The following is a 26,145-nucleotide window of genomic DNA, read 5'->3' as shown; positions in this document are numbered from 1 at the left end:
GTGGTCTTTCTGTAGATGCTTGTCTGGAGTTCCCCATTCATTCTTACGTTCTACCATTCTGTCTATGAAGGATAATCGGTCATTATTCTCCTCTTTGTGAATGTTATTCCGGTGACAATGTTGTTTATGTGTTGGTGGGTTTCTTCTACGTAGATGACACCTTTGTAATTATCAAACGCACAAGACTAGTACATATCCTGAGACTGTGCCTCCAGGTTTGAGATTCTCTGACCGTTGGAAATAATCGGTGTCTACCCCAGTGCCATAGACTCATACGGTTGTAGATCATGGAAGTGGACCCTTCGGTCCAACCTGTCCATGCCAATCAGATATCTTAAACTGATCAAGTCCCATTTGCCAGCATTTGGCCCATATCCCTCTAAACTCTTCGTATTCATGTACCCATCATGATGCCTTTTAAATATAATTGTACCAGCCTCCTCCACCTCCTCTGGCAGCTCGTTCCATACATGCACCACCCTCTGTGTGGAAAAGGTTACCCCTAGGGTCCCTTTTAATTCTTTCCCCTTTCACCTTAAATCTATGCCGTCTAGCTTTGGACTCTCCCAGCCTGGGAAAAAGACCTCAGCTATTCACCCCATCCATGCCCCAAGGTCATCCTTCAGCTTCTGATGCTCCAGGGAAAATAGCCCCAGCCTATTGAACCTCTCCCAATAAGTCAAACCTCCAACCTTGGGGACACCCTTGTAAATCTTTTCTGAACCCTTTCAAGTTTAACAATGTCCTTCCTGTAGCAGAGAGCTCAGGATTGAAGACAGTATTCCAAAAGTGGTCTCACTAATGTCGTGTACTGCTGCAACTTCGCATTCCGACTCCGACACTCTGCACTGACCATTAAAGGCAAGCATGCTAAACACCCTCTTCATCACCCTGTCTACCTGGGACTCCACTTTAGTGCTTCCTTAGCTTTTTCCCAGCGTTAGCCCATTTTGGGGTTTGAAAATTGTTGGAATTCGCCCCCTGCCCCCAATATGGGAATGAGGAGTCCAGCTCTGATAACTTTGGGCGGCACGGTGGTTCAGTGGTTAGCACTGCAGCCTCAAAGCACCAGGGACCCGGGTTCGATTCCAGCCTCGGGCAACTGTCTGTGTGGAGTTTGCACATTCCACCCATGTCTGAGTGGGTTCCCTCCGGTTTCCTCCCACTGTCCAAAGATGTGCAGGCTAGGTGGATCAGCCCTGCTAAATTGCCCGTAGTGGTCAGGGGTGTGTGGGTTATATGGGGATGGGTCTGGGTGGGATGCTTCAAGGGGCGATTTGGACTTGTTGGGCCGAAGGGCCTGTTTCCACTCTGTAGGGAATATAATCTAATCTAATCTTTTACAACTGTCCATCGCTACCTCCAAGCTGGAAATTTCAACCTGTGACCTCAACCCCACTGACTTTGGGAAGTCCTTCTCTAGCTTATTGTGCCCCTTTAGAATTTTCTATGTTTCAATGACATTGCCTCTTATTCTTCTAAACATCACAGAAAATAGACCTGCTTCAATGACTTGTTGAAAGCAGTTGAGGATTTGGAAAAGTACAGAGGAGAACATTTTGTGACAGGCTTTTGAATTGTCATTGCTGCTGACATCATACTTGGCAATTTGACTGCACAGCTTCCTCTGAAATTGACACGGGCAGAAATAAAAAGAAAGGCTTTTCAGCAAAGCCATTGCCTTCTGCCTTTTTTTGCACCTTATTAGGTTAATTCATAGATTTTCAATTCCCCAGCTGCCGTGCTGAGATTTGAACTCCTTTTTCCAAATCATTATTCCAGGTCAATGTTTCCTTCAGCTGCCGCACACTGCGACACGGAACACAGATCAGTCATGACCTCATTGAATGGGAAAGTGAACTCACTGGGCTTCTGCACCTGCATCTTATGGTCTTTGTGAAGAAAAAATGCTGGATGGACAAAAGGAGCAAACTTTGAGTGGTATTTCTTCTCTCAGAGGGTTGAGATATTTCGGAAGTCCTTGCACAGGTAGCTGTGGGGGCATATTTATTGCACATATATTAGGCTGAAATAGGCCCTTTTCTCCAGTTATCTCAGTTAAACCATTCAGCCCCTCAGACCTGCTGAACCACAGGCTTGCAGTCCCTTAGGTACAGATGAAAGGGGTGATCTAATTATCATGTTATGGAAAATGAAGCAATTGTGAGGGTAAATGGAGAGAAACTATACATCCTGGTGGGTATTCCAAACGAAGTGACCTAATGTTAAAATGGGAGCCAATTCGGAGAGTAATTTCTTTCAAGTCTAGTAGAAATCTGGCCCCCGAGAACAGATCTGTAGTTTGGTCATTCTTAGAACTGGTTTTTTATTCAGGATTTCTGAATAAGGGTAATTTGTCATCGAAACGTGAATTCTTGTTGCTACCTCCACAAATATTGCCGAGGGTTCTGCGGAACCTTCTGTTTTTAATTCTAGTCCCTAGCATCAGCAGCATTTTACTTTTATTCATGACAGTGAAAGTCTGCAGCTCACTTAAACCATAAGAAGCAGGAACAGGAGTAGGCTGTTCGCCCCCTTGAGCCTATTCTGCTATTCAATAGAATCATGACTGATCTGACATTCCTCACGTTCACTTTCCTGCCCCTTCCCCATGACCCTTGATTCCCCGACTGATCAAGAATCTATCTATTTCAGCCTAATATATGTGCAATAAATATGCCCCCACAGCTACCTGTGCAAGGACTTCCGAAATCTCTTAACCCTCTGAGAGAAGAAATACCTCCACATTTCAGCCTGAAATTGATACCCTTTTTTTCTGAGACAATGCCCTCTGATCCTAGACTTCCCCCAAGAGGGGAAGCATGCTATCAGCATTTACCCTGCCAAGCCCCTTAAGAATCTTGTATGAGTGTCATGGATCATTACCCAACGAGATCACCTTTCATTCATCTAAACTCAAGTGAGCACAGTCCAAACTTGTTTAGGCTTTGCTCAAAAGACAGTCCTTCCATACCAGGGATCATCCAAGTGAACCTTCTCTGAATTACCTCCAATGAAATAATATTTTACTCAAAAAGCTATTGAGAGACTTGGGGCTAGTTGAAAATGTCAATACTGAGATTGGGAGGTTTTTTTTAATTTATTCAGCAAGACCTACCATCTTCTGAAGGGCAAGTAGGAATGGGAAATAAATGCAGGTCCAGCCAGCAACGCCCACATACCAAAAGAGAATAAAAGAACTTAACCTCTTCAGTCTTTGATTGGGGAATAAACATTGATCAGGATCTTGGTGGTCAGTCCTCTTTGAAACACATCATCTTTCACATCCACTCAAGCTGGCAGAAAGGTCCTTGGATTAAAGTCTCCTCCAAAATAAACAACCTCTGACTGTACAGTGCTCCTTCAGTGCTGCGTCAGGTCAGCTTTGATATTTGTCTCGGAATGGTACTTGAACCCGCATCCTGCTGACTCGTGGGTGGGTGGGTGCGTGCTACCAGCTGCGCCATGGCAGTTTTAAAAATACAGGTTTATAATTCAGGCACCCCTGTCTTGGCAGGGTATATACAGGTGCTGCCCATTTCCCTCCTGCTCCATTCTCGATTGTAGCCCTACAACTGTGGTGACCTCCTGCCCTACAACCCTTAGCCTGTCACACCCAATTTCGCATTGCAATCAGTGGGAGTAGGCGGGTCAGCAAAAACCACAGGGATGCCCAGCTCTGACTGTGGCACAGTGGTCCCCGGCCCCTAATACAGGCACCCTGCCCAACCCTGACCCATGCACAGCGAGCCCCGGTTATTAGAGCCCTGGAGTACCCTCCGCTGTCCCAGGCCCTCGCGTAAGCCAATCATCTTCCATTACATGGCTCAGTCAGTCAGAGTCACTCACAGTTACCCCTGGGACATGGGAAACAAGCAGCCCCAGCAATAGGATAATTAGCTGGGAGAGAACAGAGCAAATAAAATGAAAAAGCTGCCTGTTCTCAGGCCTGTAAATCTTTAGCCAGCTGCAGAGTTAATGGAAAGATAATGGTTTTGTTGACCTGTCAGGCGTAGAGTTATAAATTTAATATGGTGGGTCAGCACCACAATCCAATCCATCTTTGGTAATATCAAATCAAACAGAGACTGGGGACATGAGCCGATTCCATCTTTGACCAGCTGCTCTGACTCACTGTTTCATTGAGGATGATGTCAGCAATAATAAGTTCACTGTCTGGGACACAAAACACAGGTGTCCTTTGCCAGGATCTAGAGCCTTTTCTTGCAGGTGGACATCCATAAAATAATGATGTCAAGTTTCATTCTTTCACAATAGCGGCTCTCATTGGGCAGCATCTTCTGTGGCTGTTTGTTGGGAGGAGGATCAAGTGGACGATATTGATGAGAACATAAGAACTAGAGCAGGAGTAGGCCAGCCTGCCCTGCCATTGAGATTCAGCTCCACTTACCTGCCCACTCACCATAACCCTTAATTCCTTTACTGTTCAAAAATTTATCTAGCCTTGCCTTAAAAACATTCAGCGAGGTAGCTTCATCCACTCCAGGGGCAGGGAATTCCACAGATTCACAACCCTTTGGGTGAAGAAGTTCCTCCTGATTTCAGTCCTACATCTGCTTCACCTTATTTTGAGGTGATGCCCTCTAGTCCTAGTTTCACCTGCTCACTGAAACAGCCTCCCTGCCTCCACCTTATCTATTCCCTTCATACTCTTATATGTTTCTATAAGATCTCCCCTCATTCTTCTGAATTCCAATGAGTATAAGCCCAGTCTACTCAGTCTCTCCTCAGAATCCAACCCTCTCAACTCTGGAATCAATCGAATGAATCTCCTCTGCACCCCTCCAGTGCTAGCATATCTCTTCTCAAGGAGACCAAAACTGCACACAGTACTCCAGGTGTGGCCTCACCAGGACCCTATACAGCTGCAGCATAGCCTCCCTGTTTGTAAACTCCATCCCTCGAGCAATGGCAGACAAAATTCCATTTGCCTTTTTAATTACCTGCTGCACCTGCAATCCCACCATCAGCAATTCACGCACAAGGACACCCAAGTCCTTCTGCACAGCAGGGTGCTGCAATTTTTTCCCATTTAAAACATAGTCTATTTTCCTGATATGCCTAGCAAAATGGATGACCTCACACTCATCAACATTGTACTCCATCTGCCAGACCTTTGCCCACTCCCTTAGACTATCTGTGTCCCTCTGCAGACTTTCAGTGTCTTCTGCACACTTTGCTCTACCACTCACCTTAGTGTCATCTGCAAATTTTGACACACCACACTTATTTCCCCAACTCCAAATCATCTATGTAAATTGTAAACAATTAACAGAGGCATGAGGGAGTAATCGCTGCACTTTGGGAAGGGTGTGGGGGCAGAGGAGGTGGTGAAGACTGTTTTACAAAATGCCTCCCAATCGCTTCAGTTTTATTGGTCTTGTATGATTTAATTTATTCTTGATGCACGTGATGGTGAAAAGCTTTGTTTTGGGAGGAGGACAGGGGAATCACAGCAAAAACAAGGACTGGCATTTCATAGGGCACTTAGAAATAGCAAGGCATACCAGGTTACAGCTGTACGGGAGATGCACAAAAGCAAGATCGACATTTGATTTGAAATTGAAGAGGTCCATTTAGCAGTCTGTTAGTATGTGTGTTCAAGCTTTTGCACCTTGTGCCTGACAGAAGAGGCTGGAAGAGAGCATTGAGCATTACCAGGGAGGGAGAAGGTCTTTTATGATGTTCTCAGCCTTTCCAAAGCAACAAGAAGTGTAGATGGAGTCCATGAATGGGAGCTTGGCTTCCATAATGGTCTCAATACAGGTTCTGATGGGCTGTATGGTCTGCTGCTGCTGTAGGTTTCCCTAATTCCCCTCGAGCTTTGTTATTGAGCTTCTGTGGTGGTCCAGAGTCTGTATCTCCTGCCTGCAGCGGGCGTGCATTTGTTTGGGTGGATGGACAGTGAGCCGACTGATCTTATTGCTGTGCATCTCCCCCACAGTCGATGGTCCGCTGACATCACAGGCCGAAGCCGTGCCATGCCCCACATCAAAACGTATATGAGGGCATCCCCGGACTTTGGAGAGCTCGCATGGTTTGTCGTCACAAGGTGAGAGGCGTTTCTGGTCCCCATTAGCTGGGAGAGAACAGAGCAATAAAATGAAAATGTCGCCTGTTCTCAGGCCTGTAAAGCTTCAGCCAGCTGCAGAGTTAATGGAAAGATAATTGTTTTGTTGACCTGTTGAACGTAGAGTTATAAATTTAATATTGGGGGGGGTCAGTGCCACAATCCAATCTGTCTTTGGCAATGTCAAATTAAACAGAGAGACTGGGGACATGAGCCGATTCCATCTTTGACCTGCTAATTGCTGCTCCGGTGAAGTAGTGTTTCAGTCGGTCCTACCTCAGTGTCGATAGCATTCCTGCCTCACAGTCCGAAGGTGCCAGATTCGAGAAGCCTAAAGATATTGGAAATCTGAAATAAAAGACAAAATTGCTGGGGAAACTTAGCAGGTCTAGCAGCATCGGTGGAGAGAGATGCAGAATTAACATTTTGAGGCTTATTTAATTCTTTCGTGGAATGTGGGAGAACTCCTAGCTTTTCCTCAAAATGAAACCCTTTACTTCCACCTGAGGAGGTAGGTGGGACAGTAGGGTCTAATGCCTCACCTGAAAGATACCACCTCCAACGGCATGGAAGGGCCAGCCTTAGTTCTTGTCTTCATGTGGGTCTTGAACCCTGGTGTGGGCAGGAGAGCTGCCATCTGAGCCATGGTTGATATGGCATCCGAATGTGCAGCCTTGCTCCGTGCCAGTTGCTATCTTGGTGCACCATTGAGTTTTTGGGAAAGTGTTTCTGTGTTTGCCTGGCTTTGCCTTCCAGTACAGTTCGCTTGCATATTGTGTCTTCTGGGTGGAATTGAGGCATTGCTATCTGAGATGCCGAGTACAATTAGTGAAGGCAGTAAAGCTAACATCGCCACAGTCCCTGAGGACCAGACGGCTGCGCTATTATTAGAGGGAGACAACTGGTGTTGATTTAACCTGAGGGTCACTGCGCCTCAGGCAAGGGGAGAGGTTGAGAAGGAGAGTCCTTCCTAGTAACTTCAGCTGGTGCGGGAATTGAACCCACACTGTTAGCATCACTCTATGTTGCAAACCAGCCATCCAGCCAACTGAACTGACTCTAGCTGTGACCTGTTGCTCATCGACTGTACGATCGTGCAGCCGGTCGCTGTCTTTACTTCCTTCCGGGAGTATGTGAGATAATTGTAACAATATCAGAAAGATTGAACAAGCTTAAAACTCATTTCTCCACAAGAGAGAAGGCTGCGCCTGAGAAAGGCATTTAAAATGATGAAAAGGTTAGATGGGATATAGAGTATAGAACATGACAGCCCTTCGGCCCTCGATGTTGTGCCAACCTGTCATACCGATCTCAAGCCCATCTAACCTACACTATTCCATGTACGTCCATATGCTTATCCAATGACGACTTAAATGTACCTAAAGTTGGCAAATCTACTACCGTTGCAGGCAAAGCGTTCCATTCCCTTACTACTCTGAGTAAAGAAACTACCTCTGACATCTGTCCTATATCTTTCACCCCTCAATTTAAAGCTATACCCCCTCGTGCTCACCGTCACCATCCTAGGAAAAAGGCTCTCCCTATCCACCCTATCTAACCCTCTGATTATTTTATATGTCTCAATTAAGTCACCTCTCAACCTTCCTCTCTCTAATGAAAACAGCCTCAAGTCCCTCAACCTTTCCTCGTAAGACCTTCTCTCCATACCAGGCAACATCCTAGTAAGTCTCCTCTGCACCCTTTCCAAAGCTTCCACATCCTTCTTATAATGCGGTGACCAGAACGGTACGCAATACTCCAAGTGCGGCCGCATCAGAGTTTTGTACAGCTTCACCATAACCTCTTGGTTCTGGAATTCAATCCCTCTAATAATAAAAGCTAAAACACTGTATGCCTTCTTAACAGCCCTGCCAACCTGGGTGGCAACTTTCAAGGATCTGTGTACATGGACACCGAGATCTCTCTGCTCATCTACACTACACAAGAATCTTACTATTAGCCTAGTACTTTGCCTTCCGGTTACTCCTACCAAAGTGCATCACCTCACACTTGTCCGCATTAAACTCCATTTGCCACCTCTCAGCCCAGCTCTGCAGCTTATCTGTGTCTCTCTGCAACCTACAGCATCCTTCGTCACTATCCACAACTCCACCGACGTTAGTGTCGTCTCCAAATTTACTAACCCATCCTTCTACGCCGTCATCCAGGTCAGTTATAAAAATGACAAACAGCAGTGGACCCAACATCGACCCTTGCGGTACACCACTAGTAACTGGATAGGTACGATGAAGACATTTTCCACCTGTAACTGGGGGCTATCACACACTACCCTCAAAGTCGGTGCTGAGTTGCGTTCTGGAACAGCCACAGTCCACTCAGTGTAGGAACACCTGTGATGCTGAGGGAGTTCTAGGATCTTAGTCCTGTTGCTCAGAGGTGCAGGAGGAGTGCGTTTAGCTCGAGCGTGAGATGGCTGGCATGAGGAGTGGTGTGAGGTAAATCATTCAGATGTATATGAGGGGAATCAGGATAAACACTTGAGGAAAAATGGAATAGAAAGTCATGCTGGTGGTCTGAGACAAACTAGAGTTTGCGAGCAGTTCTTGTGGAACATAATCATCAGCGTGGACCTTCTGTTTCTGTGTACATCCTTCAGGAAAGATTGTAAGAAGTAGGAGCGGGTATAGGCTATTCAGCCCCGCTCTGTTGTTCCAGAGGCCTCAACTCCACTCTCTTGCCTGCTGCACCTTAACACTATGGGACTGTTGATCTGACAAGTGTGTAAATCACCTTATTTTTATTCATTCATGGATGTAGTCGTCACGAGCAAGCCCAGCACTTTTTGCCCATCTCTAATTGACCTTAAGAAGGTGATGGTGAGCTCCTTTCTTCAATTGTTACAGTTCCATCTTGGCACATGGAAGATTTAAAAGGGGACTTCATTGAGGTGTTTAAGATGATTAAAAGAATTAGCAATAATCCATAGTGAGAAACTGTTGTCTCCAGTGGGAGAGGGGAGCAGGTAAACATGAACTATTTTTAAAATGAGAGTTAGGGATAAACTCAGAGAGAACTCCTCCAGACAAACGGTTATCGGAAATCTGGAGCTCGACCCCAAAACATATCATTGAGGCTGGGGGGGGGGGTTGTGGAGGGGCCAATTGAAAATTTCAAAACTGGCAATCATAGGTTTTAATTCTGCCGGGGTGTTGATGGATGCAGAACTAAGGCAGGTAGATTGAGAGCGAACATGACGCTCTTAAATGGCTACTTCTGTGCACTAACACTTCTGACATTTCAAATAAAAAACAACCATGATCTAATTGAGTCAGAGATAATGGGAACTGCAGATGCTGGAGAATCCAAGATAATAAAGTGTGGGGCTGGATGAACACAGCAGGCCAAGCAGCATCTCAGGAGCAAAAAAGCTGACGTTTCGGGCCTAGACCCTTCATCAGAGAGGGGGATGGGGTGAGGGAGCTGGAATAAATAGGGAGGGGGGGGGAGGCGGACTGAAGATGGAGAGAAAAGAAGATAGGTGGAGAGGAGAGTATAGGTGGGGAGGTAGGGAGGGGATAGGTCAGTCCAGGGAAGACGGACAGGTCAAGGAGGTGGGATGACGTTAGTAGGTAGGAAATGGAGGTGCGGCTGGGGGTGGGAGGAAGGGATGGGTGAGAGGAAGAACAGGTTAGGGAGGCAGAGACAGGTTGGGCTGGTTTTGGGATGCAGTGGGTGGAGAGGAAGAGCTGGGCTGGTTGTGTGATGCAGTGGGGGGAGGGGACGAACTGGGCTGGTTTTGGGATGCGGTGGGGGAAGGGGAGATTTTGAAACTGGTGAAGTCCACATTGATACCATATGGCTGCAGGGTTCCCAAGTGGAATATGAGTTGCTGTTCCTGCAACCTTGGGGTGGCATCATTGTGGTACTGCAGGAGGCCCATGATGGACATGTCGTCTGAGGAATGGGAGGGGGAGTTGAAATGGTTCATGACTGGGAGGTGCAGTTGTTTATTGCGAACCGAGCGGAGGTGTTCTGCAAAGCGGTCCCCAAGCCTCTGCTTGGTTTCCCCAATGTAGAGGAAGCCACACCAGGTACAGATTGGCAGATGTGCAGGTGAACCTCTGCTTAATATGGAAAGTCATCTTGGGGCCTGTGATAGGGGTGAGGGAAGAGGTGTGGGGGCAAGTGTAGCACTTCCTGCGGTTGCAGGGGAAAGTGCTGGGGGTGGTGGGGTTGGAGGGCAGTGTGGAGCGAACAAGGGAGTCATGGAGAGAGTGATCTCTCCGGAAAGCAGACAAGGGTGGGGATGGAAAAATGCCTTGGGTGGTGTGGTCGGATTGTAGATGGCGGAAGTGTCGGAGGATGATGCGTTGTATCCGGAGGTTGTAGGGGTGGTATGTGAGAATGAGGGGGATCCTTTTTGGGCGGCTGTGGTGGGGGCGGAGTGTGAGGGATGTGTTGCGGGAAATGCGGGAGACGCGGTCAAGGGCGTTCTCGACCACTGGGGGAAAAGTTGCAGCCCTTGAAGAACTTGGACATCTGGGATGTGCGGGAGTGGAATGCCTCATCGTGGGAGCAGATGCGGCGGAGGCGGAGAATTGGGAATAGGGGATGGAATTTTTGCGGGAGGGTGGCTGGGAGGAGGTGTATTCTAGGTAGCTGTGGGAGTCGGTGGGCTTGAAATGGACATCAGTTACAAGCTGGTTGCCTGAGATGGAGACTGAGAGGTCCAGGAAGGTGAGGGATGTGCTGGAGATGGCCCAGGTGAACTTGAGGTTGGGGTGGAAGGTGTTGGTGAAGTGGATGAACTGTTCGAGCTCCTCTGGGGAGCAAGAGGCGGCACCGATACAGTCATCAATGTAACGGAGGAAGAGGTGGGGTTTGGGGCCTGTGTAGGTGCAGAAGAGGGACTGTTGAGTTTGAGTTCGATTAATTGTTGTCACATGTATAGTGCAAAGTGTTGTTTTTCCGAGCTATACAGGCAGGATCGTACCATACTAAGTTCATCAGAATAGCAGAACAGAGTGCAGAAAACAGCGTTACGGAGAAGGTACAGAGAGAGGGATCAGAATTACATTTGGAGGTGTCTTCAAAAATCTGATAACAGCAGGGAAAAACCTTCTTGAATCTATTTGCGCATGTATTCAAACTTTTGTATCTTCTGCCAGATGGAAGAGGGTGAAAGAGGGTATAACCGGGGTGGGAGAGTTCTTTGATGATAAAAATCGAAAAGAAACTCTGCGTGCTGTAAATCAGGAACAGCAGAAGTTGCTGGAAAAGCTAGGTGGGCCTGGCAGTGAAGGAAAAAGCAGAGTTAACGTTTCGAGTGCGGTGACCCTTGCTCAGAGCTCTTTGATTATATTGGTTGCTTTCCCGAGGCAATGGTCAGTGTGGATTCAGTCAGTGTCTGGAAGGCTGAACAGCAGAACAGGCTTGAAGAGTTGAAAAGCCTCCATCACCCATAACAACCACAGTGACCTTTCAAGCCACAGTGTTGTGGAAAAATTCAGCGGAGGACTAATGAGAAGGTTGTGTGGGTTGTGTTGTGCAGCATGTATGACACAGGGAGAGATCATTCTCATTACTTCAGTTGTTTTGAAATCTCCAAGTGTTGATTAGGTCGTGAGTACTTGCTGTTATTATTACTGCTCTCTCAACACCATTGACATGTTGAATAAAATGATACATTTCTTAGATTGCAGATCACAGGCACTGAAAACAGCAGCCGCTTGTGACTGTCTGAAGCTGATTTTGTTCACTGTGTCGGAGAAACAGAGATATAGGGGAGAATTCTAATTCAGAGCCTATTAGAATCGCTCACTAACCCAACAGAAAACATGGCAGCAAAGACAATCTGCCCCTTAGATACACACGGGGCTCACACAAACCTCTTGACAGTCCACTTCATAAAACGTTTGCGATTGTAATGTTTGTGGAAAAGGTCCTGTTTTCAGTTTGCTACAAGTGACGAAGAGGATGGATGAGGGCTAAGTTGAGGGCGTGATCTGCATGGACTTCAGCAAGGTGTTTGACAAGATTCCATATCGTAGACTGGTTTGCAAGATTAGATCACATTGGAAGATTAGACCACATTGGAACACGGGAAAAACTAGCTATTTGGATGTTGGCTCGAAAGTAGGAGATACAGGGTGGTGGTGGAGGGTTGATTTTCAGACTGGAGGCCTGTGTCCAGCGGAGTGCCGCAAGGATCGATGCTCTGTCAACTGCTGTTTGTCATTGATTTGGATGTGAACTTAGGAGATATGGTTAATAAGTTTGCAGATGACACCAAGATTGGAGGTGTAGTGGACAGTGAAAAAGGTTATCTTGGAGTACAACAGGATCTTGATCGGATGGGCCAATGGACTGAGGTGCGACAGATGGAGTTTAAGTTAGATAAATGTGAGGTGCTGCATTTTGGAAAGGCAAATCGAGGCAGCAATTATACACTTAGAACATAGAACATAGAACAGTACAGCACAATACAGACCCTTCGGCCGACGATGTTGTGCTGACCTATTACCCTACAAAGATCAATCTACCCTGCATACCCTACATTTTACTATCCTCCATGTGCCCATCTAAGAGTCACTTAAAAGTCTCTGAAGTATCTGACTCCACTATCACTGCCGGCCGCGCATTCCACACGCCCACCGCTCTGTGTGAAGAACCTACCTCTGACATTTCCCCTATACCTTCCTCCAATCGCCTTAAAATTATGCCCCCTCGTAATAATCATTTCTGCCCTGGGATGAAGTCTCTGACTATCCACTCTATCTACGCCTCTCATTATCTTGTCCACCTGTATCAAGTCACCTCTCATCCTTCTTCACTCCAATGAAAAAAGCCCTAGCTCCCTTAACCTTTCCTCTTAAGACCCGCTCTCCCCCCAGGCAGCATCCTGGTAAGTCTTCACTGCAACCTCTCTAAAGCTTCCACATCCTTCCTATAATGAGGTGTCCAGAGCTGAACACAATATTCCAAGTGTGGTCTAACCAGAGTTTTATAGACCTGCAGCATTACCTCATGGCTCTTAAACTCAATTCCCCAGCCAATGAAAGCCAACACACCATACACCTTCTTTACAACCCTATCAACTTGGGTAGCAGCTTTGTGGGATCTATGGACATGTCCCTCAAGATCCCTCTTTTCATCCACAGTGCCAAGAATCCTGCCATTAACCCTGGATTCTGCATTCAAATTCAACTTCCCAAAATGAATCTCTTCGCACTTTTCTGGGTTGAATTCCATCTGCCACTCCTTTGCCCAGCTCTGCATCCTGTCAATGTCCTGTTGCAACCGACAACAGCCCTCCACACTATCCACAACTCCTCCAACTTTCGTGTCATCAGCAAACTTACTAACCCACCCTTCCACTTCCTCATCCAAGTCCTTTATAAAGATCACAAAGAGCACAGGTCCCAGAACAGGATCCCTACTGGTCACCACTGAACAGTAAGGACCGGGGAAGTGTTGTTGAAAAAGAGAACTTGGAGTGCAGATTCATAGTTCCTTGCAAGTGGAATTACAGGTACGCAGGATAGTGAAGAAAGCATTTTGGTTTCAAAAGTTGATTGGGGGTGGATGTTCGCAGGTGGACTTGATCTGTGTGGAATTCAGTAAGACAAGTCACATGGAATATGGGCAGGACTAGCCATTTGGATACAGAAATGGCTCCAAGGTAGGAAACAGAGGGTGGTGGTGGAGGGTTGCTTTTCAGACTGGAGGCCTGTGACCAGCAGTGTGCTACAAGGATCGGCGCTAGGCCCACTGCTTTTTGTCATTTATATAAATGATGTGGATGTGAACATAGTGGGTATGGTTAGTAAGTTTGCAAATGACGCCAAAATTGGAGATGTAGTGGACAGCAAAGAAGGTTACCTCAGTACAACAGGATCTTGATCAGATTGGCCAATGGACTGAGCAGTGGCAGATGGAGTTTAAGTTAGATAAATGTGAGGTGCTGCATTTTGGAAAGGCAAATCAGGCAGAACAAATATGGTTAATGGCCAGATGCTGGGGAGTGTTGCTGAACAGAGACACTTTGGAGTGCAGGTTCATAGTACCTTGAAAGTGGAGTAGGAGGTAGACAGGGTAGTGAAGAAGGCGTTTGGAATGTTTGCCTTTATTGGACAGTGCATTGAGTATAGGAGTTGGAAGGTCATTTTGCAGCTGTACAGGACATTGGTTGGGCCACTTTTGGGGTATTGCATGCCATTCTGGTCACCTTGCTAGAGCAAGGATGTTGTGAAATTTGAAAGGGTTCAGAAAAGATTGACAAGGATTTTGCGAGGGTTGGAGGGTTTAAGCTGAAGGGAGAGACTGATTAGGCTGGGACTATTTTTCCTGGAGCCTCTAAGGGTGAGGTGTGACTTTATAAAACCATGAGGGGTATGAATAGGGTGAATAGACAAGGTCTTTTCCCTGGGGTGGGGGAGTCCAAAACTAAAGGACATAGGTTTAAGGTGAGCGGGGGGAGATATAAAAGGGACCTAAGGGGCAACTTTTCCACACAGAGGGTGGTGTGTATGGAACGAGCTGCCAGAGGAAGTGGTTGAGGCTCGTACAATCACAACATTTAAAAGGCATCTGGAGGGTAAGTGAATAGGAAGGGTTTCGAGGGATATGGGCCAAATGCTGGCAAATGGCACTAGATTTATTTAGGATACCTGGTCAGCGTGGATGAGTTGGGAGTTGGGGTCTGTTTCCATGCTGTACATCTCTGTGCTATTTTGACTTTGACTCTGAGTAGGAATGGGAGGGAGCCATGGACCTTTCATTTCGATCATCGGGGAATATTGTAACATGCTGTGGTTTGGCTTCACACCAAAGCATCAGTCATCGCAGTCTTATTGGTAACAAGGTCAACGTGGTTGAGTGCCACTATTTTACCAGCTTAGCTCCATCTATCCAGAAAATCCTTACAATAGCACAAATATCACCCCCTTCCTCTCCTCTTCTCCACATCCCCCTCCCCAAACCCACAACGGATTGATCTCTTCCAAAACTGTGTTGCCCATGTTGTATCTCATATCTGTCAGGCATATTTTGTTGACCTACATTGGTCCCTGGTGAAGAGACTTCAATTTTAAGATTCTGTTCCATGCTTTTCATAGCTTCGCCTCCCCCTTTGTCCCTGTTACTTCCTTCAGCCTTCTCAGATCTCTGCCCTTCCCCAGCTCTGGCATCTTGTGTGCCCCTGACTCCCATCTCTGTATCATCTACACTTATACCTTCAGCTGCCAAGACCTTTAAGGTCTTGAATTCACTCCTTGAAGCTCCGTCTCCTTGAAGACACTCTTTAAAAGATTTTCACCAAGGTACTCGCCTAATAACCTCCTTATGTGACCCATATCGAATTCTGCCTGATCATGACTCTGCAAACAGCCTTGGGACATAATACCACATAAAAGGTGCTGTTTCAGTTTATTATTGTCACATCGCGTTTACCTCCACTATTCTGCTTGAAAGCTCATTCCTTATGTTGATGCACTCTTCCATTTTGAACTTTACCTTCCACTTGCATGAATTTGTTATTCTTTATCCTCATGTTACTTTTGAATATTAAGTGAATGTTCCAGATTCACTGTTTCTGTATCGTGTACTTCAGAGTAGATTAGAGTATCCTTTATTGCCACGTGTAGTCCAGAACAGAAGTACAGGAGCACAGTAAAGAGTTTTTACATTGGCTGCCTTTTAATAGAGCCATTTTAGGGGCAAATACCTAATCACAACTCTTGGACACAACAAGCTATAAAAGGAAAAGAAGTAGCATTACTTACAGTGTCAGAAGTTGGGAATAAGGTAGTTATAACATAGTTAACATTTGACATTAAAGTCCAGGAAAGAATTTCAAATAGCAGCAGCTCAGCAATTGGTCTGACCATCCGCGCCAGCCTCCAGTCCAGCAAGTATCCCACTCTGCTCCAAGCCTCCAGTCTGTTCCATACCGACACTCAGATGCACCAGCGTATGTCGTGTTGTACTGGGATTTGCTTCCCCTCGTGCTGCAGCACGTCTCGTTCGTCTCCTGGTGCTCAGGGATGCTTCCCTGCACACCGTTCCAGGACTCGTTAGCCCTCACACTGTTCAGGGACTGCTAAAAGCGGAGGAAAAAGAGAAGAGAAACAACAGACAGAGCAGCTCATTGAGGGATACCCTTGCCTCCTTTCGGAACTGACAAGCACGTTTTCCTTGCATTTCTGTAGCCCCTTCCACACTATCTAGGTTCCCTAAACATGCATAACTGCAGTGAGCACTTTGAATGTGTAGTAATTGTTGATAGTTAGGGCCTATGCAGCTAGTCTGAAGCCCCTCACAGAGCAGTAAGTTAGATGATGAACCGTTTTAAGTGATGTTGGATTCTTGACGTTGAAGCTGGTCAGTCTGAGCAGGGGGTAGGGGCGGTGGGTGCTTGCGGGCAGCTTTAGGTTCTCACGAGGGAACTCTTTCAGAGTCCTTAATATTTCTCTTGGAATTCAGTCTTTTTCTGAGGGGCTGACAGGGAGTGCGTAGGAGTGACAGGGCTGCTCAATATCTATTACACACACACACACACACACACACACACACACACACACACACACCGACTGACAGACCCAGAGGCTGCCTGAAACCATCACTTACTCCCTCCACGATGCCCTGTTAAGCTCACACCTCCATTTTGGTGCCCCGTCTGGATAGGACAGCCTCCAGACCGAGGAATGCACCATGCCGGAAGGTAGTCATGAGTTCCTTGTGACAAAGATAACAAAGTGTGAAGCTGGATGAACACAGCAGGCCAAGCAGCATCTCAGGAGCACAAAAGCTGACGTTTCAGGCCTAGACCCTTCATCAGAGACCGAAACGTCAGCTTTTGTGCCCCTGAGATGCTGCTTGGCCTGCTGTGTTCATCCAGCTTCACACTTTGTTATCATGGATTCTCCAGCATCTGCAGTTCCCATCATCTCTTCCTTGTGACAAACCCCATTTTCCCTTTTGCAAGTTTCGAACTAACACTGAACAGGTTGAGGACAAGCCCAATCTCCATCATTGGAGCCTCAGTACAAACCCTTTGTGCACCTGTGGAGGAACACAAACACTGCTGCACGTTACTGAGGAGTACTGAATTAATGTCCGGCTAACCACAAGGCAATTGGATAGGTAAATGAATAGGAAAGGTCTGGAGGGATATGGGCCAAACGCTGGCAACTGGGGCTAGATTGGTGTGGGAGACCTGATCAGCATGGACGAGTTGAATGGAAGGAGCTGTTTTCATGCTGTATGACTCTAAGCCTCTATCTCTGCAAATAGGGTGATCGTTTGGCTTCAAGGATTTGCATTTATTAAATAAGTGAATAAGGTGGTGGTGTTGTTTGAAGGATAAATGTTGGATACTGGGGAGAACCACCACCTTTTTTTTTTAAATGGTGTTGTCGGAATGTTTACATACGCTTGCCCAGAGGTAGTCAGTGAGAGATCGGTGCTGAGCTGCAGACATTTTTGAATCTTTTTCTTACAGTAAGAGGCTGTCCGCATGAGAAACACATGGGAGAAGCAAAAGCGGAAAGCAGGAGGGTCAAACCAGAGGCCTTAGATGTGGCACACAGGTGTGGGCCGAGGCCGGTCAGCAGCTATTTTCCCTGGCCTCCTCAGGACTACTTTAAATCTCTGCGCATTTCGGGCTGCACACTATAATGTGTGGCGTGCCTTGCCACTGAGTCTGTTTTGGTAGATATTGAAATGCTGAATCCCAATGCAGATCTCATCAATTGTGCTTTTATCGTCATTCAAGCAGGTGCTTGAAGCGATAGAAGGTAAAATGAGGTTGCTGAGAAGGACTGCTGAATAGGGAGCTCAACATATTAACTCTGTTATTCATTTAATGTTCTGTGAGACTCAATCTCCATCACAACCATCAATACATGAGCATACGGTTCAGCTGACAGCCCTGTCTCTGGGAGTGTATCTAAATTTACAGCATAAAACACTATAGAGATTTATTGTAGCCTGAAATCAAAGGTAATTTGAATCTCATTTATAAATATATGGCTGTATGTAATCGTAATGCTAGAGGTAATCTGTTTTGTAGCTCTACCTAGGTTGATTTTTTTTTGTGGCTAATCCATTCCCTTTGTCCAGAGTTCCTCATGTGCGGAGACACCCTTTCAATCCCAGCACGAATATTCTGGTATGGCCAACCGTGACTAACTTGGTGGCTCTTTCTGAGGTCAGAATATTGTGGATTCAAGTCCCGCTCCAGGATCTCAGCACAGTATGCAGGCTTGAATGAGTGTGACGTTATCAGAGATACCATTTTTCACAGGGAAATGTTAAAGCAAGAGGACCCTTATACCTGTGTTTTGTTTGCTTGTGGGAAGTGCTGGCTAGGCCAGTACCACTGAGTAATTGCACGCAGAAGGATGACATTGAGCCCATCATGGGCCAGCATTTGGCCCATATCCCTCGAAACCCTTCCTATTCGCTTACCATCCAGATGCCTTTTAAATGTTGTGATTGTACGAGCCTCAACCACTTCCTCTGGTGCTCATTCCATACACACCACCCTCTGTGTGGAAAAGTTGCCCCTTAGGTCCCTTTTATATCTCCCCCTCTCACCTTAAACCTATGTCCTTTAGTTTTGGACTCCCCCACCCCAGGGAAAAGACCTTGTCCATTCACCCTATTCATACCCCTCATGGTTTTATAAAGTCACCCCTTAGCCTTCGACGCTCCAGGAAAATAGCCCCAGTCTATTTAGCCTCTCCCGTCTTCACTATCCTGTCAACCTGCAACTCTGCTTTCACGGAACTATGAACCTGCACTCCAAGGTCTCTCTGTTCAGCAACACTCCCCAGCACCTGGCCATTAACCATATTTGTTCTGCCTGACTTGCCTCTCCAAAATGCAGCACCTCACATTTATCCGAATTAAACTCCATCTGCCACTCCTCAGCCCATTGGCCCATCTGATCAAGATCCCATTGTACTCTGAGGTAAGAGATAACAAGGTGCAGAGCTGGTTGAACACAAGCAGCATCAGAGGAGCAGGAATGCTGACGTTTCGGGGTCAGACCCTTCTTCAGTAAAACCTTCTTTGCTGTCCACTACACCTCCAATTTTGGCGTCATTTGCAAACTTACTAACCATACCCACTATGTTCACATCCACATCATTTATATAAATGACAAAAAGCAGTGGGCCTAGCACCGATCCTTGTAGCACACTGCTGGTCACAGGCCTCCAGTCTGAAAAGCAACCCTCCACCACCACCCTCTGTTTCCTACCTTGGAGCCATTTCTGTATCCAAATGGCTAGTCCTGCCCATATTCCATGTGATCTAACCTGCCCACCACGACGAACCCTGTCTTACTGAATTCCACATTGATCGCGTCCACCACTCTCCTGCATCAATCCTCTTTGTTACTTCTTTGAAAAACTCAGACAAGTTAGTCTGACACAATTTCCCTCGCAGAAAGCCATGTCAACTGTCCCTAACCATTCCTTGCCTTTCCAAATACATGCAAATCCTGTACCTTAGGATTCTCTCCAACATCTTGCCCACCACCAATGTCAGGCTCACCAGTCTGTAGTTTCCTGGCTTTTCCTTACAGTCTTTCTTAAATAGTGGCACCACATTAGCCAACCTCCAGTCTTTTGACACCTCACCTGTGACTATCAATGATACTGACATCTCAGCAAGGGGCCCAGCAACATTTCCCTACCTTCCTGCAGAGCTCTCGGGTACCCCTTATTAGGTCCCGGGGATTTATTCACCTTTATGTAGTTTAAGACGTCCGCCCCCACCTCCTGTGTAGCATGGATATTTTTCTCAAGATGTCGCTGTTTATTTCTCCACGTTCTCTATCTTACATGTCCTTCTCCATAGTAAACAATGATGCAAAATATTTGTTTAGTGTCTCCCCTAATTCCTATGGTTCCACACATAAGCAGCTCTACTGACCTTTAAGGGGCCCTATTCTCTCCCTAATTACCCTTTTATCCTTAATGTCTTTGTAGAATCCCTTAAGGCTACCCCATGTCCCCTTTCTGCCCTCCTGATTTCCCTGTAAAGTATACCCCTACTGCCTTTTATTCTTGTAGGGATTCACTTGATCTCTGCAACCTATACCTGGCATATGCTTCCTTTTATTTTAGTCAGATCCTCAATTTCTGCAGTCATGCAGCATTCTGTGCACCTACCAGCCGTACCCTTGACCCGAACAGGAACATACTGTCTCCGGACTCTCGTTATCTCATTTATGAAGGCTTCCCATTTTCCAGCCATCCCTTTACCTGTGAACATCTGCTTCCAATCAACTTTTGAAAGTTCTTGCCTAATACCATCAAAATTGGCCTTCTTCCAGTTAAGAACTTTGACTTTTAGATCTGGTCTATGCTTTTCCATCAATATTTTAAAACTAATAGAATCATGGTCACTGGCCCCAAAGTGCTCCCCCACTGACACCCACCTGCCCTGCCTTATTTCCAAATGTAGGTCAAGGTTTGCACCTTCTCGAGTAGGTACATCCACATACTGAATCAGAAATTTTTCTTGTACACACTTAACAAATTCCTCTCCATCCAAGCCACTAAAACTATGGCAGTCCCAGTTAAAATCCCCTATTGTTACAACCCTTTTATTCTTACAGATAGCTGACATCTGTGTCGAAAATTTGTTAAGAATGAACCGTATTACTGTCAGTCACATGGAGACCAGATCAGGTACAAACGACATAACAAGGTGTGGAACTGGATGAACACAGCAGGCCAAGCAGCATCTTAGAAACACAAAAGCTGACATTTCGGGCCGACACCCTTCATCAGAAAAGGGGGATGGGGAGAGGATTCTGAAATAAATAGGGAGAGACGGAGAGGCGGACCGAAGATGGAGAGAAAAGAAGATAGGTGGAGAGGAGAGTATAGGTGGGGAAGTAGGGAGGGTATAGGTCAGTCCGTGGAGGATGAACAGATCGAGGGGGCAGGATGAGGTTGGTAGGTACGAAATGGAGGTGCGGCTTGAAGTGGGAGGAGGGGATAGGTGAGAGGAAGAACAGGTTAGGGAGGCATGGACGAGCTGGGCTGGTTTTGGGATGCAGTGGCGGGAGGGGAGATTTTGAAGCTGGTGAAATCCACATTGATACCATTGGGCTGCAGGGAAGTCATATTCCGCTTGGGAACCCTGACCTGTCCATCCTTCCCGGTCTGATCTATCCCCTCCCTACCTCTCCCCGATACTCTCCTCTCCACCTATCTTCTCCTCTATCCATCTTCGGTCCACCTCCCCCTCTCTCCCTATTTATTCCAGTTCCCTCTCCCCATCCCCCTCTCTGATGAAGGATCTAGGCCCGAAACGTCAGCTTTTGTGCTCCTGAGATGCTGCTTGGCCTGCTGTGTTCATCCAGCTCCACACTTTGTTATCTCCGACTCTCCAGCATCTGCAGTTCCCATTATCTCAGGTACAAATGACAGATTTCTTTCCTTATGGTGCATTAGTGAACCAGATATGTTTGTGACTTTCAGCAGTGATCGTGCCATTTGTCTAGCTTTTAATTTCAGATTTGGTTTTAATTGAATTCTGATTTCACTATCTGCCATGATGGGATTGGAACCCTTGTCTCCAGAACATCAGCCTAGGATACTGGATTACTAGACCAGGGATATTACCATGACATCACCACCTCCCCTACATGGGCCTTGTTGTCTTTTGCAGTTGCAATGCAAATGGGAATGGTGTGTTCCTACAGTTGGAGACCCCATGAAGTGGCAGATGAACTGAATGTGTATTCTGCTTATCTTCACTGCAGAGGATAGAAAAAATATTCCAGCAATTGCCCTAAACCAGGCGTTGTCAGGCGACTGTCTGTGTGGAGTTTGCACATTCGCCCCCTATCTGTGCAGGTTTCCTCCGGGTGCTCTGGTTTCCTCCCATTGTCCAAAGATGTACAGGCTAGGTGGTTAGGTGGATTAGCAGTGCTAAATTGCCCATAGTGTCTTGGGATGTGCAGGTTAAGTGGGTTAGCCATGGTGAATGCAGGGTTACAGGGATAGGATAGGAGGTGGGGTCTGGTGGGCTGCTCTTCTGACGGTAAGTGAGGCCTTGATTTGATTCTCTGATCTAGTGGATTTTACAATCATGGGGCAAGTGATCCTGAATGTTCATTTTGATTCTGATAGGGTGTCATGACAGGAAAGTAACATAAACAGGAATCTATAATAAAGGGGGATTATCTTTGCTATTTTCTAGTAGAATAGGAAACTGTAATAAAGACACAAATCTGAAGCCAGCATAGTGAATGGCAGAGAAACTCAGCTGGTGTGGCAGGAAACTATGGTCCAGTTAGCGAGGTGTCTGTTTTATGGAGGTATTAGAATTGATCATTAAAGAGATTGTAGTTGCATACTCAGAAAAACACGAGACAGTGGGGAAGTGTCAGTCTGGATTTGTGAGAGGGGCATCATGTTTAACCAATTTATTGGAGTTTTTGTAGGATTAACATGCGCTGTGGATAAAGGGAGTTTGTTGATGTAATATGCTTGAATTTCCAGAAGGTTTTTGAGAAGGTGCCACGTCAAAGATTATTGCAGAAAATAATAGCTTATGGTGCAGAGGGTAAAAGCTTCATTTTTATTCATTCACAGGATATGGGTGTTGCAGGCTGTGTCAGGATTTATTTCCCATCCCTCGAAGGTGGTGGTGAATTGCCTTCGTGAAATCGTTGCAGTCTGTGTGCTATAAGTAGACCACAACGCCATTAGGATAGAAGATTGTCTGGCCAACAGAAAACTGAGAGTATGCATTAATGGGTCTTTGTCTGATTGCCATGATGTGATGAGTTCAGCAGGGGTGTGTGCTGGGGCCTCAACGTTTTACAGTTTATATCAATGACTGAGATAAAGAGGATAAAGGCATGGCACCTAAATTTGCAGGTGACACTGAGTTAAAGCAGGAAGAATTGGTGGAGGCTGGTACAATTGCAACACTTAAAGGGCATCTGGATGGGTACATGAATGGTTTGGGTTTGGAAGGATATGGGCCAAAAGCTCTCAAACAGGACTTGATTAATTTAGGATGTTGAGTTGGACTAGTTGGACTAAAGGGCCTGTTTCCATGCTGTACAGCTCTATCACTATGTTGTGAAGAAGACATAAGGAATTTGTCGATAGGGTGAGTGAGTGGGCAAAAATCCAGCAGATGGAGTGTAATGTGGGAAAATGTGAAGTTGTTCACTTTTACAGGAAGAATAAAAAGAGCAGAGCATTGCTCAAATCGAGAATAACTGCAGAATTCTGAGTTACAAAGGTGTGTGAGTCTCCGAAACTTGTTGTACAGGCGTAACAAGTAATTAAGAAGGCCATTGCATGCTAGCTTGATTATGAGAGAAGTTGAGTTTGAAACAAGGATGTTACGCTTCCGTGAATTGGAGAGACAGCATCTCAAATACTGGTTGGTCACCTTATTTAAGGAGGAATTTGTGAAGACATTGGAAGCAACTAGAGAATTGAGATTGATACCTGGAATGAGCAGATTATCTTTGGAGCAAAGTTGGGCTGTTCACTAGAATTTAGAAGAGTGAAAGTGACTTGATTGAAGTATACGAGATCCTGAATGGTTTTGACAAGATGGATGTGGAAAGAGCGTTTCCTGTTGTAGGTGAGTCCAAAACTAAGAGGCACTATTTTAAAATTAGGGCCCATCCTTCCAGGACAGAGTTGAGCAGAAGTTTTTTTCAGAAGAGTGTGCTAATTTGGAACCCTCTGCCTCGGAATGCTGTGGAAGTGTAGTCTTTGAATATTTTCAAGGTGGAGATTCTTGTTAGACAAGGGAATCGAGAATTGAGGGAGAGATGGAATTAGAAACATAATCATAAGCAGCCATGATCTTATTGAATGGAAGAACAGGCATGAGGAGCCAAATGATCCACCTCTGCTCTGTTTTTCCATGTAATGTTTGGACATATTCCTTTTTGCTACACGTAACAGGTCCCTGGGTTATCAATATCAGTAGCTTCTAGTCAACATAAGTGAAATACCTTGTGCGCCCAATTGGTTACATGGTAGGGGTAGCAGCAGTTCTGTTTTTCCGAGTAATTGCTTTGGATTGCAGTCTGTCTCTGTCAGTGAGCGTACAACGGATCCAGGCACGAAGCGTGTGAAATGCGAGGGCTGAAGAGTTTTCGGAACTCCTTGTGTGGTTAATCACATGTCATATCTCAAATGATTCTACTGTTTTGTTCTTAAGTTCACCTCTTGAGACTGAGGCTATTATTTTCTTCCCCTTCAGATTTGTGGGTATGGTGATGACTAAGCAGATGGGTGAGAGGGTGTTTGATGAAGGCCGGTGGGATGCTTGAGTTTGCTCCTTGTGCTGTTTGCCCTTGGCCTGTCAGAGGTACTGGAGTTGGCTGTCACCTTCACAGAAGCCTCTGCTGCCGTTTGGCCGGTCTTGTGACTGTGATCCCTATGAGTCCTCAGGGAAGTTGCATTTTTTTTTCAGGGAGGTTTGTGGATGTGCTGGAACCATTTCCTGGTGACCACTTATCACATCGAAGCTTGGAGGAGAGAGCTCACTTTGGAAACCTGGTGTGAAATGTGCAGACAGTGTGGCCCAAACAGGGTAGGGAGAGTAACTGGTTACACACAGTAACCAGGGTGCAGGCAGTAACGGGGCTAGGCGCAGTAACGGGGGTATGCTCAGTGACCAGGGTACAGGCAGTAACTGGCATATGGACAGTGACCAGCATACAGACTGTAACCAGGGTACGCACAGAGACCAGGGTACGCGCAGTAACCTGTTTACAGACAGTATCCAGTGTACGAGCAGTAACTGGGGTACACTCAGTAACCAGAGTTCTGGCAATAGCCAGTGTACAGATCATAACCAGAGTACGTTCAGTATCCCGGGTACCTGCAGTAGCCAGGGTACACACGGTAACCGGGGTATGCACAGTAACCATCATACAGACAGTAACCGGGGTACGTACAGTTACCAGGGTCTGGATGGTATCCATGGTGCGTGCTGTAACCAAAGTATCCCCAGTATTCAGCATACAGGCAGTAACCAGGGTTCACACAATAACCTGCGTACAGGCAGTAACCAGGGTTCACACAATAACCAGCATACAGGCAGTAACCAGGGTTCACACAATAACCTGCATACAGGCAGTAACCAGGGTTCACACAATAACCTGCGTACAGGCAGTAACCGGGGGGTACAGGCAGTAACCAGTGCCTCAATGCTGGGAATATGGACCTGAGAGAGGACACTGATTTTGGAACAATTTTCCTGCCTGAGGCATCAGTGATGACATGTCTCTGGGAATTTAACTTGTCTACTGTACCCTGTCCATGGCCTACAGAAGGGAGGTAACCCTGTGGCCTTGTACACTGTGATGTTGGTGCCAGGCTTGAAATCCTTGTCATCACACTGTTTGTTCCTTCGATGGTTGTAGGCTGCGCTGACACATGGTCTGTGGATGTATTGTGAAGCCCATCATTTTAACATGAAGCCAGTTTTGTGGTTTTTTTTGGTGGCACTTATATCAGAGTCAATATACACTCAGCTAGCGCACTTGAAAAGTCATTGACCGCTTAAAATATAAGCACGAGCTCTCTTAAAGTGAGAAAATGGACTTCAGAACATGTGATGGCTCCTGAACAGTGGGAAATGCTGCATCTCTTTGGAATAATGGAATAAAACCAAATTAAAAGTACAGATCGTGTTTTAGTTCAGAAACTCCTGTTGGTACAGAGGGAGGAAAGCACCTTCCCTGTTGACAGGAAGGGAGGGGCATGTGATGCTCTCAATCTTTAAGTGAGTGGCTTGCTGTGACAGGAGAACTGCCAATTGTGAAATTGAATTCAAAGTTGTTAGTAAGAGGATTTCTCTCAGGTGCCTCATTCCTGCTGTGTGACTATTTCCCTTCTCCCTATTAACATTCCTCTCTCAGTCCATTTGTTATTGTATCTACTTTAAATCTCTCTATTTGCCATCTTTCACCGTCCCTTGCTATTCCTTTATTTTCCTTCTAAACCCCTGCTGCTCTTTTTGCTTTCATCCTAGCTCCCCTCTCTCTGTCTCTCTGTCTCTCTCTCCCTCCCCCCCCGCTCTCTCCT

General features: G+C 46.2%; 1 protein-coding gene across 6 annotated transcripts in view; it reads left to right on the top strand.

Annotated features, from left to right (window-relative positions):
• Positions 1 to 26,145, top strand: part of tdp1 (tyrosyl-DNA phosphodiesterase 1) — a 135,142-nt gene that overhangs the window by 58,161 nt on the left and 50,836 nt on the right. For 5 of the 6 annotated variants that reach the window (XM_059648966.1, XM_059648968.1, XM_059648967.1 and 2 more), the window contains exon 13: positions 5,966 to 6,073. The exons of the other annotated variant lie outside the window; for it this stretch is intronic. In XM_059648966.1, the coding sequence (XP_059504949.1) occupies positions 5,966 to 6,073 (108 nt within the window). The remainder of the gene's footprint in view (positions 1 to 5,965; positions 6,074 to 26,145) is intronic. 6 annotated transcript variants of the gene reach the window in all.

Source organism: Stegostoma tigrinum, chromosome 10 (assembly GCF_030684315.1).
Source record: "Stegostoma tigrinum isolate sSteTig4 chromosome 10, sSteTig4.hap1, whole genome shotgun sequence".
NCBI lineage: Eukaryota > Metazoa > Chordata > Chondrichthyes > Orectolobiformes > Stegostomatidae > Stegostoma > Stegostoma tigrinum.
The sequence above is the reverse complement of the archived record's forward strand: the minus strand, read 5'-3'. Positions and strand labels throughout refer to the sequence as shown.